General features: G+C 26.3%; 1 protein-coding gene across 1 annotated transcript in view; it reads right to left on the reverse strand.

Annotated features, from left to right (window-relative positions):
* Positions 1–16965, reverse strand: part of LOC111628777 (dynein heavy chain 2, axonemal-like) — a 31321-nt gene that overhangs the window by 4777 nt on the left and 9579 nt on the right. The window contains exons 4-6 of the mRNA XM_023372623.1: positions 10025–10249; positions 8929–9033; positions 803–805 (exon numbers count right to left, since the gene is read on the reverse strand). Coding sequence (XP_023228391.1) covers positions 803–805; positions 8929–9033; positions 10025–10249 — 333 coding nt within the window. The remainder of the gene's footprint in view (positions 1–802; positions 806–8928; positions 9034–10024; positions 10250–16965) is intronic.

The raw sequence follows: 16965 nt of genomic DNA on the forward strand, positions 1-16965 counted from the left end.
CGCAAACATTTAAATTAAATTTTAGTTAGTTGGCTATAAAATTTAGACAATAAGATGTTTTCTGATATTGAAAAAAAAAGATGGAATTTGCATTAAAAAACACAAAGAATATTCTCTAAGAAGATTAAAAGAAATTAAAGGAAAATAACTGACATCGAGAAATAGACAAAACAAGTTAAAAGGCGACAGCCAAGTTGGTACCAAGAGTGAGGATGTCACGAAGGAAGCAAAATGTAATCAATAAAATTACTGGTGTCTTTCAACACAACACTGTAAGGCGGAGTAATTAGGCTGTGATTCTTGACTCTCCAGCTTCTTTCTCCTCTTTTACTTTTTCTATATTGCAGTCAAAACGTGGGAAATATAATTAAAGTGACAAGCTTTGCAGGTATTCAACCATATCTATAAAGAAATTGCTACTGAAAAGCATTTAAAAGTCGGTACAGAAAAGAATGATTAAGCAACGTTAGTCAAAAAAAATAAAAAAAAAAATAAAATCAGTTATTATATTAAAACATAATGTGTTTAGCAAACTTTTAAATGAAAAAAATATATAGGTTATATATATACATTTTTTTTTTAATTTTTAAAAAAATATATCTTAAATTTTGATGTTTTTTTAAAGAATGAAGAGTGTAGTACATGTGTCTTTTTAAAAGTGTATTAAAGTTACATATTTATTACTACTTTCAATAAAATTGTGTTTTGTATCTGTCCTACCAAATCTCTACATTGCTACCAAAATTGGTGGAGCGTAAAATTGAACTGTTTTACCACTCTTTTGCTTCACACCATTCGGGACTTTCTGTCACAACACTTAAGGTGAGTGCCCTTCCCTAGCGTATCGTTTCGATTCGTGTGCCAACTTATCGAAAGTTGTGCTATTGTGCTGTTTTCTTTCGTTTTGTTGCTACAGAAAAAATAAGATGAAAAGAGGAAAGAAAAAAATCACGGTGACTTGTAAAGGAAGTAGTTTTGTAGTCCATCTACTAACCTGACAACATTCTTTCAATAATAAAGACTTGAAGTGTTACAATGTCGAGTTTTACCATCTCTTTCACTCTTTATAAAATTTCAACAGATTAAATGCTTAATATTATTGATATTTTCGTAAATTCTTTAACAGTATTTTATATAAAAATCAACTAAAATATATTAAATTATATTATATAAATTATAAAACAGAAAAATAAATATCTAAACTTGTAAATTTCTTCTAAAATATAAAATTTCATTTGATTCTTTCTCTTCTCTTCTACTCACGAAACTCATAAAATTTTTAGATAAGAGAAGGAATTTTATAGATTTAATATATTAAAAATGGATTTCTTAGTGTTTTATTTATGATCAATATATAAAAATATCAGTTATTTAACTATTTTTTTCAAGATATAACTATGAAGCCATCTATACAACTTATTCATATAACTTTTATTTATTTAAATATATATNCTCTATTTGTCAATTAAGGACGTGCAATTATAGGAGATGCTCAACCTCGATTGAGTTCGTGAGAACGAAAGGTCAAATGATAACTTGATCGCCATCATTCTATTCTCAAAAGCTATAATAATATACGGAAATGATAATCGTAAGTCTTTTTGATTAGCGTTTTATTCTTTTCGATAATATCTTTAATGAATCATGCAATAAATACTCCAATATTATCCTTATTATATGCAAAGGTAAATTTCTGTCCTATCATTGGTTTGAAACTAAAATTCAATTTTGATGACGTACCTTATCTTTTAACCATTTAAAAAAATGTACATTTTTAAGAGAATTTTTAATATAAATATTTTTTTATTTAAGCAATTTTATGAAAATCTTTTTAACTTTATAAAAAAAAATCTGATTAAAATAACGTTTTTATTTTTTACTTTTTATATACACTATATACACCTGCATTTATATATTATCTTTATCCTCTTGCATGTTTTATTACTTTTTATTCATTTAATACAATTCTAGTTGTATTTTTAAAACACATTTTGATACACTTTTCCTAAATTTTATTATAATTTTTTCCTCTATTTTTCTCTTATCAGTTTAAATTTATTCAATTTAAATATATACCTCAATATTGAAAGAGGTCAAATTCTATTTTTTATTCTTCCACACACATACATATATATATATATATATATAAGATTTTCTTATTTATTTATAGCCCAGAGACCTTAGAGATAACTTCTGTTAATCAAATCTTAATTAGAACTCAAGTAATAAAATTAATTGTAGAATGTTCGAGAGTTAAATTAAATTTTCAAGTGAAAGCAATAAAAGAAAACCAGTTAAAAATTAGATTAATAAAAAAAAATTTACTTTGTTTAAATGCTTATGTTGTACTTGAACGATCGCTTATCTACTTATTGGTTGTTCTCTATACATCGTGAAGCCCGTTTTGTAATAAATTACAGCCAAGTAACTAAAATGTAACTTATAACAACCACCTGTAATCAATCACTTCTAAATAAATAGTACATTTAGAATATGACAGGTAGTAAATTACATTCAACTAACTTTTACTTAACCTTCGAAATATTTTGATGGTGTTTAATCACATCTTTACGGCAAGTTTACAACAAATGCAACTACTGTAACAACAATATCCTGCGAAAAGTAATTAAATAACAATAATAATACATGTAATAATAATAATAATAATAATGATTATTATTATTATTACTATTTTGTTATTAAAAAAAAAATAAATCAAAAATTTATAACCTTATTAAGAACTATTCTTTTTTCGGATTAAACATTTATTTATTTTCTATGATTGCATCGAAGAAATAAAGAAAATTGAACGTTTATAACTTGGATAATCCATTAATACTTTTTCATCTCGTGTGCTTTATCCTTTAGTTATAAGTTCAGCTCCAAGTATCACCCCTGGAGCCAAACTTGGATGTTTCAATGTTATTCTTTTATACTCCTTGTACAAGTTGCATATAACACGACAGGAAAAGGTCTCAGGTGTTTTCTGTTACTTTTTTTCTTTCCTAACTTGGATTGTCAGTTATCAATAGATTTTTAGATCATCATCGAACTATTCGATTCTTTCTTCTATATATATTTTTCTCTTATTTTTTTGTCTTATATATATATAAAAAATTTTTTCCGGATTCTATCAACTCTCTATTATCTGTAATTTAATAATATAACACAAGATAGATACTTTTACTTCAGTAAAATTAATTATAATAATAAACAGTTTCGTAATTTGATTCTTCCCTATCATTACTTTTGGTGTTGACGAGGTCGTGTTCGGTAATATGAATTATACATTGATTTTATAAAGGGTAAATGAATAAAATTATTCTATTTTTTTAATAAAACTATAATAAAATAATTACTGAAAAATATATACTAATTTTATTTAAGTATTTTAATTGAAATAAATAAAAAATAAACTTGTCGTCGTGTTTTTTTGCTAATAAATACATAAATTTATGTCTTATTTTTGGTCTTTTTAAGTAAAAAACTTCAGGTTTTATCTGAAAACATTCATAAGTGATATTTTTAGTAAAAAAAACCATTATGATAGAAGCTTATGTAGGAATTTTTTTGATCAATAAGCAGATATTAAGTAGATTCTGATAAGTCAATCAACCAATAAAAGGCTATTAAAGGTCAGTTAGAAATATATTTTTTAAAAATCAAATATAATATTTCCCTTTACGTTAANAAGAAAAAATTTATACATTTTTTAAAAAAAGTATACATAAGTTATTAAATTACGATATATTTTCATTAATAACAAGGAGTATATATTTAAAAAAACAATTTTAATTACATAAAACATGGGTATGTAATTTAAAAACTTTTTTATAATTTTTTTAATATTAGTAAAGTAAATAGAAAAAAAATATATAAAGACATAAATAACAAGCGTGTAGAATTTTTTTTTCTGCTTAGTTGTTAGAGCAGATGTCTTTTAATTTACTCTTGAAAAATGAACATTAAAAATTATCAAGTTATGAACAAAAACTAAATTTTTTCCCCCTCTAATCAAAAATTGTTATTGTAATTTTTTTAAATCATAAAAAAATATATAAAAATATGCATAAAAATTCGTTATCAAATTTATTATTCTAACATTAATTATATTTAAAAAATTTGTTATAATCATAAGAAAATTGAGTATTTTTAATTGTATTTAAATATTAAGATTAAAGCGCTTTATATTAAAGTTATTCTTATTATACAAGGAATATATATATATATATTTAAATTTCCTTTATTAATTTTCATTTCAACAATTCCTATGCCAGTTCGTTAAATAATCAGATGTGAACAGATGAATCAAATAAATTCTGGCGAATAACTCGCGAGAGTGTGTGCTGCACTTGATAAAGACTTTGATGATTTAATGATAGTTTGTATGGCGTACTCTGCGGTAATTGCAGACGGTCAGAGCATCTCTTATAAACTCTATTTGTCAATTAAGGACGTGCAATTATAGGAGATGCTCAACCTCGATTGAGTTCGTGAGAACGAAAGGTCAAATGATAACTTGATCGCCATCATTCTATTCTCAAAAGCTATAATAATATACGGAAATGATAATCGTAAGTCTTTTTGATTAGCGTTTTATTCTTTTCGATAATATCTTTAATGAATCATGCAATAAATACTCCAATATTATCCTTATTATATGCAAAGGTAAATTTCTGTCCTATCATTGGTTTGAAACTAAAATTCAATTTTGATGACGTACCTTATCTTTTAACCATTTAAAAAAATGTACATTTTTAAGAGAATTTTTAATATAAATATTTTTTTATTTAAGCAATTTTATGAAAATCTTTTTAACTTTATAAAAAAAAATCTGATTAAAATAACGTTTTTATTTTTTACTTTTTATATACACTATATACACCTGCATTTATATATTATCTTTATCCTCTTGCATGTTTTATTACTTTTTATTCATTTAATACAATTCTAGTTGTATTTTTAAAACACATTTTGATACACTTTTCCTAAATTTTATTATAATTTTTTCCTCTATTTTTCTCTTATCAGTTTAAATTTATTCAATTTAAATATATACCTCAATATTGAAAGAGGTCAAATTCTATTTTTTATTCTTCCACACACATACATATATATATATATATATATAAGATTTTCTTATTTATTTATAGCCCAGAGACCTTAGAGATAACTTCTGTTAATCAAATCTTAATTAGAACTCAAGTAATAAAATTAATTGTAGAATGTTCGAGAGTTAAATTAAATTTTCAAGTGAAAGCAATAAAAGAAAACCAGTTAAAAATTAGATTAATAAAAAAAAATTTACTTTGTTTAAATGCTTATGTTGTACTTGAACGATCGCTTATCTACTTATTGGTTGTTCTCTATACATCGTGAAGCCCGTTTTGTAATAAATTACAGCCAAGTAACTAAAATGTAACTTATAACAACCACCTGTAATCAATCACTTCTAAATAAATAGTACATTTAGAATATGACAGGTAGTAAATTACATTCAACTAACTTTTACTTAACCTTCGAAATATTTTGATGGTGTTTAATCACATCTTTACGGCAAGTTTACAACAAATGCAACTACTGTAACAACAATATCCTGCGAAAAGTAATTAAATAACAATAATAATACATGTAATAATAATAATAATAATAATGATTATTATTATTAAGTCATATTGATTCTACATAACTTCTGAATTTATTTACAAAACTTAATACTTAAATCATTAATGAATAAATATATCATTAAAATCATTAGTGATTTAACGATTAAATAATTATGTATATTTTAAAATAGTTACTAAATTTATATGAAGAATATTATTAAATTTTAAAATTTTCTAAACAATTTATATTTAAAGTTTTACATTGATTAATGTTGATAAATATTGAATTATTGATATTTAATATAAATAGGTTAATTTAATGATAAATATTTGATAAATTTATATTACCAAAATTTAAATTAGTAACAAAATTTCTTAGCATTTTATTCCTTAAAAATATTTAAATATTCTTTTTAAATTATTATACGTAATTTAAGAAAATATCAAATTTAATTAATTATATTAATAAAGTTATATAATTAAAATATAAATTAACTAATGAATTGTGTGTAAGTGTACATAAAAGAAAATTATATTTAAACATTAAATTTCCAAAAATAATAATTGATTTAGTAAGCATATGTGTTCATCATGGTGCAGAAGGGTTGGCAGAAAATTTATTGACAGATGTATATTTTCTCATAGTTTGACCCTTAGCTTGATGTAAAGGAAAAGAAGTGATGATCAATATATTTTAAATTTGTTCACTTTGTTACAAAGCAATTATTAAATATTGATAAATTTATTTTTATTTTATGAGAATTTTAATAAAATTAATAATAATGTTTTTTTAAAAAAATAATAATAATAATAAACTATAAATGGCATATTCATTGAGTTTTTTTTAAAATACTTACATTTATTTAAACATATTTATTCTTATTTCAAGTTAAATAAATCAAATTCTCAATGATTAGAAGATATATTTTAATTTTAATAGGAAAAAAAAAGTTAAATAATGCATTATTTTATTTTTTAATTGCGTATACAAACAAAGAATAATAGCAATTTAGTTATTATTAATCATTCTTCTTTGTTAATAAGTGCTGTATATAAAAATGATATTTTTGTAGTTTGTATATGAGGTTTTTTATTTTTTTATTTTTGGAAGGAAGAAGAAGTTATTGGATTAATACTCGTAGAGTTACATGTTATAATAATTATGATAATACAGAATAATAAAGGTTAATGGTAGAAAAATTATTTTTCTTAATGACAGTCTGCACTTTTGTAGTCAAATCACTAACCTATGACTAATAGTGAACACATTAGTAAATGACAAAATAGCACAATCAGAGATGAATTTATTGAAAAAATTCAGTTTTCCTGCTGTACTTTGTTAATTATTTAATTAACTAAATCAATTAAAAAAATTGTTTTTAATTTTTCTTTACATCTATATACTAGCAGACCCCGCCATGCGTTGTTGTGGCTGAAAATGTATCTATTATAAATGTATAACACTTCCCCCGTGTGGGGGGAATTTTTCGAAAAATTTCTTCTTAGTGTACATTCTCTTGACGTACTCTATTAAAACGCAATCAAAAATGCAAAAACCCGCATCTAAAATAGTATAATAGAAGCAAAGTTCTTCAAGGTAAGCCTTAATCCTGTTCATCTCCCCCCAGTGGGGGGAATTNGTAATTTATTCAAAAAATTAATTTTGTGATCTGAAATAATTCCATTCAACAAATTTTTATTTGAAATTTACTCATGAAATTAATTTTGTGATCAGTATGTGTCAAACCACTACTACTTACGTCAACAAAAAAATTTGTTTGACATTTTTACGATAAAATTTATGAAGACATAAAATGGCTTTGTGGATACATAGAAATGCAAAAATTGTTTTGTTAGCCTTGCCTATTATTTTCAAATAAAATTAGTGTGTAGAATAAAAATGGCTTTGATGATTTAAATAATTTGAGTAAAGCTGGCAAAAGACACGAAAATATTAAATCTCGCATCAATTCTTTCGTAAAATTGAAGCAATTTGGAAATCAAAAAAGAGTAGAATTTAACATTAGTAAACAATATAAAAAAGAAATATTGAAAATTATAACAAAGTTATGGCTAATAGGTAAATTATACACAAATTAGTAGATGTTATCAAAACAAGAATTAGCATTTAGAGGGCATAGGGAATCTATTGAATCTAATATAACAGAGGTAATTATTTTGAACTTGCTTATTTATTAAGTACGTTAGATAATCTGTTAATTAAAAATACATTTAGAGAAGTCTATGGTTTTTACTGGCTTTTCGAACAAACGAATACGAATGGACTGTAGACCATCATTGACTGATTGCCCCTGGAAGTTGGCTTCTTACAGAAACACAGCTTCCCTATCATCAAATGTCAGGGCACACCACTGTGTTATATATTATACTATTAATATAAATAATAGCTGAAAATCGTTGCTAGGGATTCCCCCTAGTGTGCATTCTAGACATTCCGTGACAGATATACAAACAGTAAGATCAATGGCTTATATAAGTAGATATTTTGTTTGAAGATGTAGGCACATGCTTACTCTCAAAAAATCTAACTAAATACTGACCAGAGATAAATTACTGACTAAGGCCAGTCTAATGGTTGGTGGTGGTAGTGCCATTTAGTTTCACTTATATAACATGAACTAAACTTATGCACGGGCAATACAAATAGTATATTTTCAGAAATTTAAATATAAACACTAAAGAATTTTATGAAAACCTAATGAAAATGTTTTTAAATAATGCTATGAAAATTTTTTAAACAATACTTTAAAAATTTTCCATTTCAATGTTTTTAAAAAGTCATTTAAATTAAAAAAAAAAGGAAAGTGCTTCAGTATCAGACAAAACCCTACTGCCCACCATGAAAGCTAAAATGCCCACTAGTGAACAGTAGAGACCAGGCTACTACTACTACATTCTACATTGACTACTATTAGTCTACATTCTTGTAATTTTTCATATGAATTTTGATCAGGCTTTGTTCTCAATCTTTCACCCACATTGACCAAATTTATTATAGGTCAGATCATTTGTAATGAAAAAATAAAAAGGCAGCATTACAGCTTTTATGAAATCGCTTCATATCAAAAATTCAATTTTATCTTAATTATATGCACTAATCTTTTATTTATTAATTAATTTGAATTTATATGAAATATTTATTACTTATAAATTATTTTAAATAATAATTTACATTTTATGTTTAATATATTACTTTTTTATTGTTTTCTAAAAATATAAATATAAAATGTTAAGTAAAATTAAAAGGAAAAATTTTTATTACTGTTTAATTGATTATCTTAACATTAAAGAACTGACTCACTTGTATATGTGTAGTGTTAATAAGAAGAAAAAGATTTTGAAGTCGAGCTGAAATGATAGCTTTTCCTGCAACACACGGATTCATAGCAGCAATAATTACCAAATCCTGTAATAAATTAAAATAATGCAATTTAAATTATTAGAAAAGTTACAAAACACTAGATATTATAACCTGGTGCAAATATTTTAAATTTATATTAGCTATAAATGAAATGACAATATTTTCTCTTATGTACATTTTCATCAATTTGAAATTTTGTTATTCAATCAAGAATAATAAAAATGAAAGATAATATTGATAAACTACTTTTTTCTGGTTCTGTTCATATCTATATATTTTTTTTCATTTTAATTTTCAGGAATTAAAATAAAATAGAAATAATAAGACCTTTAAGAGATTGATAATCTAATCTGCAGCATATTGAAAAAAGTTGTTTCTAATGTTATAACAATTTATTCTTAAAAAATAAAACAAGAGAATAAGATTTCATTATATAATCTATAAAATATAACCCAATCAAACTGAACAATACATGCATAAAAGATTAGCATATTTATTCTGTTCCTAGCAATTTCTCTTTTATTCATGAGCCAAAAATTACTTAACCTATATAGTAGAAAGTAAATTTTACCCAATTTATTGATTATTTTAGCCTGTAGAGTAGGTAGAATTATTACCCATATGATTATTCCATTATGACATGTTCTTTTTAATCTAACTTTAAAAATAGATTCTAATAATTATATATTTCTAATGTATAATTTTCATTAATTTAATTTAGCTCAAAAAGTCTATAATGATTGTGTGCATTTATTTGGAAATATTTATTTCAATGAGTATCTTAGAATGTTTTTACAAATCATTCTATATCCTAAGTTGCAGATCATTTTCTTCATTTTAATTATTCAAAAGAATTATTATAATCTCAGTTATTAAAGCTAATATGATAAAATTTACAAATTTTGAAACTATACTAAGAAAAGTATTTAATTTAAAAATAAACAGAAACTTATGAGATGTTCAATAATTTGTCAAATTTTTGTTCAATATTAAATTTTTATACAATATATATAATAATAATAATCAAAATATATACCTCTATACATTTTTTCTGAAAATTTTCACAATCATGCCAAAAGCCATATGTAATAAGCATTCGTATAAGTTCTAATGAAGGTTGAGATCCAAATTTATCATTTGAAGGAATATTTAAATCATCAATAAAAACAACCATTTTTGTTCCATTTTGAGGAATGTAAACTTCTTTCATTTTTTTTTCTACTTTACTTTCAATAATTCTTTGAATTCGACAAAGTTTTATCTACAAATATTCACTAAAATTAATAAAACTCAATAGTTATAGTTATTGCATAATAAAAATTAAGAAAATATTTTAAAATTATCTATTACTACATAAATTTTATTGACAGTCAAATGACCAAGGCAATAAAGTTATCAATCTACAGCTCTAGAGAAATCTGGGTTTCAATCTGGACTGAATCTCAAATATTCAGAGATTATTATTATTGCTGTTGTACAGGTAGGAGACAGCAGACCAAACACCCCTGAACCAAAAAAGTTTCATTGTGAACCCTAAGAGGAAAGCTGAGGATGATACCAGGGCCAGTAGCTCAAAGTGTGGGTATTCAAATATCCTTAATAATATTACAATGAGTATTAACATCATCACTTCAACATACACTCAGACTCATTGAATATTATATAACACATACACCTTATTGATGAGAATCATTTTACTGCTTTAAACAAACGTTTTCAACCTAATCAATAAACCATCATCAGTTATCAATTTTCTGGAAAGTTTACAATCATTCTATTATCAAACCAATATAAAATAACAAATTTGAATTTAAAATGGTTCAAACATTTGGTTAAAAAACCAAAATATATAAAAATATAACTAATCCATTAACTACATAAACTGAATGAATCAAAATAAATAGAGTAGAACAAAATAAAATAAAATAAAAATACAAATATAATAACATAACATATAAAATTACATTGACCATGTATTATGCATCAGATTTTATGAGCCATTCCTGATCATATATTTCCATACCAATGATAACCCTGTGGCATCCTCGTAATTTAAACATTTGCCAGTCAGGCTGGATGAAATTTCAAACTTTTCCAAACTCAATGCCAGAATCAGTGAATGCACTGATGTAACAATCTTAGCCTCAGCCCATTCAACTACAGAACCATCCATTTGCACCACTATGGATAGTGCTGTAGAATAGTGTCCTTTGCTTATGTCATACATATGCTCCTTCCTGCTTTGCTAAAAATGTTGGGTATTAACATCCCCAACATTTTTAGCAAAATTTTAATAAATTTCCAATGTTTAAATCAAGAGCCTAATGCTAATTACTATAATTATAAAAAAAAAGCCTCAAATAAGATGAGATGACACTTTCTAACAACCTGACAACACTAAGAATAATAGAAAAATGTTTTCTTATTTGCCATGTTGCATTCTTTTGATACATATTTAGTTTTTGAAAAATGGATAAATTTATTATTTGGGGCATCTAAAAACATTTACTTAAGAATCAGAGACGTTTGTTTTAAAGAATACAATTACAAATTTGCATTATAAACATGGTACCAGTAGAAATGAATCAATTTCATTTCCTAGTAACAGTCCAGTCCAGGAAACAAAACAAAAACTAACAGTGACAGTATTGTGAAAGTACAGCTGTGAAGTCCAGAAACTTAAAATGTCAAGAAAGGTACAACTGGATAAAGTATGTTAAAGCTCAGGCTACCCTATCCTGAGACCTAATAGAAACATTCATACTATCCTGAATGTTTCTATTGCTGTAATGTCTATGTGAAGCCAAAAGTAAAAACTTAATAACTTTTTCAGGTAAAATTAAGATAAATTTTTTATTAACAGAGTTCTATAGGTAGAACAAAGCTTTATAAAAATTTACCACGCATCAATCCAACCTGTCACCAAGAAGCTATTATCAAACTTGCTTGTAATTGAAACAATAAAATTAACATTTTAAATGAACCATCTGAATCCAAAAATAAGGAAATGAAATTGAACCATGAAGCCCTACAAAAAATTATTTCTAGTCTCTTCTACCTTAAAATACAAAAATTATTGGTGAAAAGTAAAACCAAAGAAAAATCAAACTTTAATCAATTGCTTTAGTTAGGTTAGTCCAGCAAATCTACAGATTTGCTGTACTAACCAAACTGAGTAGTGCTGAGTACAGATTTTTATCATATATTATCAAAAAAGAAATTTTAACCATAATATTTCACTCAAATTCTGTTTTGCTTAAACTACTTGAACCAATTAAGGTATTCTCATATTTTAGCTTTATGATGGATAAAACAAGAGACCTATCTACATTAGAACAGATTATGTGTTGCCTTTATTGGAAGTTCATCAAGACTTTTTGGGATTTTACAAAACAGCAGAATTACTGCAGAATCTCTCTTATGAAGAATGTACTAGTCCAGTATAGATTGTCAATAATCAGTGTTGGGGATTTTGTATTGATGGTCTATCAAACATAAAAAATTGTGCTCATTTGAGGGTGTGAGAGATAGAAAATATAGTCTTGTATGTACAAGTATATAGTTTCATCCATAATATAAATCTCAAACATTGTGTTTCTCCATTTTTTAACTTTAGAAATATAATAAATATAATTCAGGAGTTAATTTCATTAAAGTTTCTCTTAAATGACTTGCTGCATTTAAGATAATTAAAAGATGAAGAAATGGGAAATCTATGGACTTATGCTGAAACTCAATAGACTGTTTGAGCAAGCATTTTGCAATCACTTTTTAGAAACTATGCCAATTTGCTAACCTTTTTCAAAAGACAAAACAAACACTTAAATTGGAACTCGTTGAAATAAAGTACACAAGTAACTTTTCTCTTTCCAGAAAATATATCTAGAGAAACAAACATTTTTGATCTGATTTATAGGTCTACATCAGGTTCACTTACATTCTTAATAAAAATTCTTTTTTGGAATGTCAAATAACAAATTCAAATTAATTTTCAAAATATATAAACATTTAAAAAAATTGTTTTTAATTTTTCTTTACATCTATATACTAGCAGACCCCGCCATGCGTTGTTGTGGCTGAAAATGTATCTATTATAAATGTATAACACTTCCCCCGTGTGGGGGGAATTTTTCGAAAAATTTCTTCTTAGTGTACATTCTCTTGACGTACTCTATTAAAACGCAATCAAAAATGCAAAAACCCGCATCTAAAATAGTATAATAGAAGCAAAGTTCTTCAAGGTAAGCCTTAATCCTGTTCATCTCCCCCCAGTGGGGGGAATTTCGACATGTATATTATATAAAAACACGTGCGTATTCGAATGCAGCGTTGTGTGAAATACATTTTTATTTATATAGATAGATAGATGATGATCTGCTTTAGTTCATCCTCACAGAAAAGCAAACTTAGGGCGTCATACTCGTAGCGCCATCTGTTGGACATAAAAGCCTTAACCCTAGATGATATCTTTTATTTAATTAATAAAAAATCTGCAGGTTTGATTAGTGGTAAACATTCCAGGGGTCATAAAGATGCTACAGTTAAAATTTGGTAACGATTGGTTCAGTAGTTTTCACGGTTAGTGGTCACAAACGAAAAATACGTTCTCTCTTTATATAGTAGTATAGATTAATTAATTTAATACTTGTTTCTTAAAGTAATAATAAAATAAAATAACTAGTTTTCATGAAAGTTTATTTTTTTTTATTATTAATTTAAGAGACAAATATTAATACACAAATGTAAAGAAAATTTTTTTTAAAATGTTCATATATTTCAACAAATTAATTTAAATTTGTTACTAGACATTCCAAAAAAGAGTTTTTTTATTAAGAATGTAAGTGAACCTGATGTAAGCCTATAAATCAGGCCAAAAACATTTGTTTCTTTATATATTTTTTCTGAAAGAGAAAAGTTTCTTGTGTACTTTATTACTTTTTCAAAAGAGTTACAAATGAAGACAAAGGAGAAACAAAATCACATCACTGAAACTGAACAAGGAATACAAATACACCACCACAGTACCTTGAACACAGAATCAGGTTACTTCTCTAAAAAACTAACATTTTTGATCTTCTTCTAAGATCTTCTTTAGGTATTATTTGAAAATATAACATTCTAAAGAACAAGATGCACTTCAAATTTGAAGTACATCTTGATGCTGGACTCGTTCAAAATACTGTGGTAGTATATTTGTACAGAAAAAACAGATGCAAAATTGAACAGTTTTCTGAATGAACTGATATTTTATTATCAAAGCCAACCACTGCCATATGCTATTGGGCTATAATGTTTGTTAAATTTCTCTCCTGCCATTACCTATATGTGTAACAATGATTTGTGTTATATGTCCTTTGTTTGTATTTTTTATTTTTATAATGAATAAATGGCCATGAGATGGTGTCTCTATTGAGCCTGCCACTTTTTGGTTCAGTATGACTTTAAACTTAATATAAAACAGTATGCAACATTAAAGTTAAAAGAAACTAAATATATAACACCAAAATTGAAGAAAACCTTCAAACATCCAAATGGGAAACTCAGTGACTTTTCAGAACAAAGTTTTTAAAGCAATTAAATTGAATTTAGAACTAGCAATAGCATGACAGTAATTCCTTTGACAGTGACAGTGAAGCTTGTGTTTTCTTCTCCTGAAGAGTTTTTTAAGAAATGTTTAAATATGTTAAGATTAGAATGGAAAGCCAGTTCCAGAAGGAATGTATGAACTACCAAGTAAACATGGAAAGATTTATAATCAGTAAAGATGTGTCTAAAAATATTAAGGTTTAGAACTTTTACAAAGATGACATCAAAACAGCAGAAAAGACAGTTGCATTTAAAATTATATAGAAACATAGGCATTCTCAAATCACAAGGCTTCAAAGAAAATATATTATAAATTATATTTATTATTATATAAATTATAAATTATATTCCATATTGTGGTTGCTGAACTTAGAAATAATATAGGAATATGCACCTTGTTGCCAAAGTTGGTAAAATTCATCAGACTGTTGATTACAGTTCCAATGACTACATCTGAATGCTCCTTTTCCACTCTTAAATGCCTTAAAACATGCTTAAAAATAACAATCACTGCAATACAATTAAACAGCATTAGTATTTTACATGTTCACCAAGAATTTTATTTAATATGATGAAGGAATGAAATGATATAAGCATAATAAAGTCAGCCACAAATTGTAATACTTTTTGATTTTTTTAAAAATTATATAATACTGAGTTTTTTGAATAACATTTAATTTATGGAACATTCCAATAATTTTTAAAAGTTAGTACCACTGAGAAGGGCTCAAAGTAGATACCAGATTAACAAATCTACCTGAGCAAACATCTGCACATTCACAAATAAGATGTAAAGGAGTCTCCTCAGCAGATCCATAAAAGTGGCAAGAGGCCAAGGAGGAAAGTTTCAGTTAGTATAGATGTTAGTATAGATGTTTATGAAAGAAACAAACTATTTACAATGCTGACCAAAATGTAAACATGATTCCTGTCAAAAGTCAAGAAATTCTTATTCACACCAAAGAGCAGACTAGGCAAAAAAGTCTTTCTTTAATCAGGCATTAACTTCCAATGCTTAGAAAGGGAGCTCTATAAAATATACTATAAGAAATACTAATAATTGGTTCAGATCCTACAAATGGATATGAAACTCTATGTTTGGCCATTAAACTAGCACTTATGTTGTCAGAAATACCACCATGTCTTGACATTCACAACAGAAAAACTGTATTATGAATAGCTAGTTTATTGAAACACAACAGCATTCCCAAACAAGTGCTGAAATAATCTGACAAGAGTCAAGTGACTTCAAAGCACCTTGACTGTGAGAAACAATGTAGATAGTCTTATTAAAAGAACCTCTACATAAAATGGTGCAAACAGATCAATTAATAGCTACCAACTCTCCTTGACACACAGTAGAGAATTTACTCAATAGAACAAATAAATCCCTACCTGACCATTGCCCACAAATGCCAGGACTCATACCACTATCAGTTTTAGATTCATCTACATCTGTAGATCAGAATATATATATCTTTCAATAAAAGATTACTCTACCCATGTTATCTGGTCTCCTTTCCTATTTACCAGTGAAGACAAATAAGATAGGTGACCAGATAACATGTATCAAACAAACTGAGGTAACATTTTATCATTACTTATCAAAAAGATGTCCTCTATCATGTCCCTCAGTGAAGTCATATGTCCTTGGTATAGAAATAAATTAACTGTTACACTTGAGGTTATAAAGGTCATTCTAATCTCATTCTGAATAAACAGAATGAAGAGGAAAAAACCCAATAGAACCTCAAGAAAACTGTCTGGGATCATTGACATGGCCCTAATAAAAGAAGACATGCAAATTTTGCAACTTTGACAGCCCTTGCAAAGCACCCTAATTCACCAAACTAAGGCAGATAGGCTATTATGGATTGAACCACTATAGTAAAAATCCAAAAGAGGACATGGATGAAGACCCCAAGTATCACCAAGGGTACAGCTACATGATCAGAAGATTTTCCTGGCCTTATCTAACACTATCTCAAGGCATAAAATGTATAATAAAATAGAGTCAAGTAAAACTCTAAGGCATTTGACTGAAAAAGAAAACTGCACCCTTTTATCACAGGATAGAAATTCAGAAAACTCTTTGAAGGTCTGACAGAGTGCCAGTAAATTCTCCTATAAAAAACAGAATAATATTGTTTGTATATTCCAGAACTGTTAAGGCTCCTCAGGAGACCATCCACAATGAAACACCATAACAAGGATAAAATAACACCACATAAGAACAGACTTTCAATGCAAATGCTCTTAAGTTCTAAAAAAGGAAATCGCCACACTATGAAGGTATAGCATAAAGCCAATCCAGCATATGAAAGCAGTACCAAGGCCATATTCAAGCACAGCAAGTTTAATAGCCTCAAAAGAGATTTTGTCAAAACCATC

Source organism: Centruroides sculpturatus, unplaced genomic scaffold, assembly GCF_000671375.1.
Source record: "Centruroides sculpturatus isolate CEXI.00-Female unplaced genomic scaffold, Cexi_2.0 scaffold34, whole genome shotgun sequence".
NCBI classification, from domain to species: Eukaryota; Metazoa; Arthropoda; class Arachnida; order Scorpiones; family Buthidae; genus Centruroides; species Centruroides sculpturatus.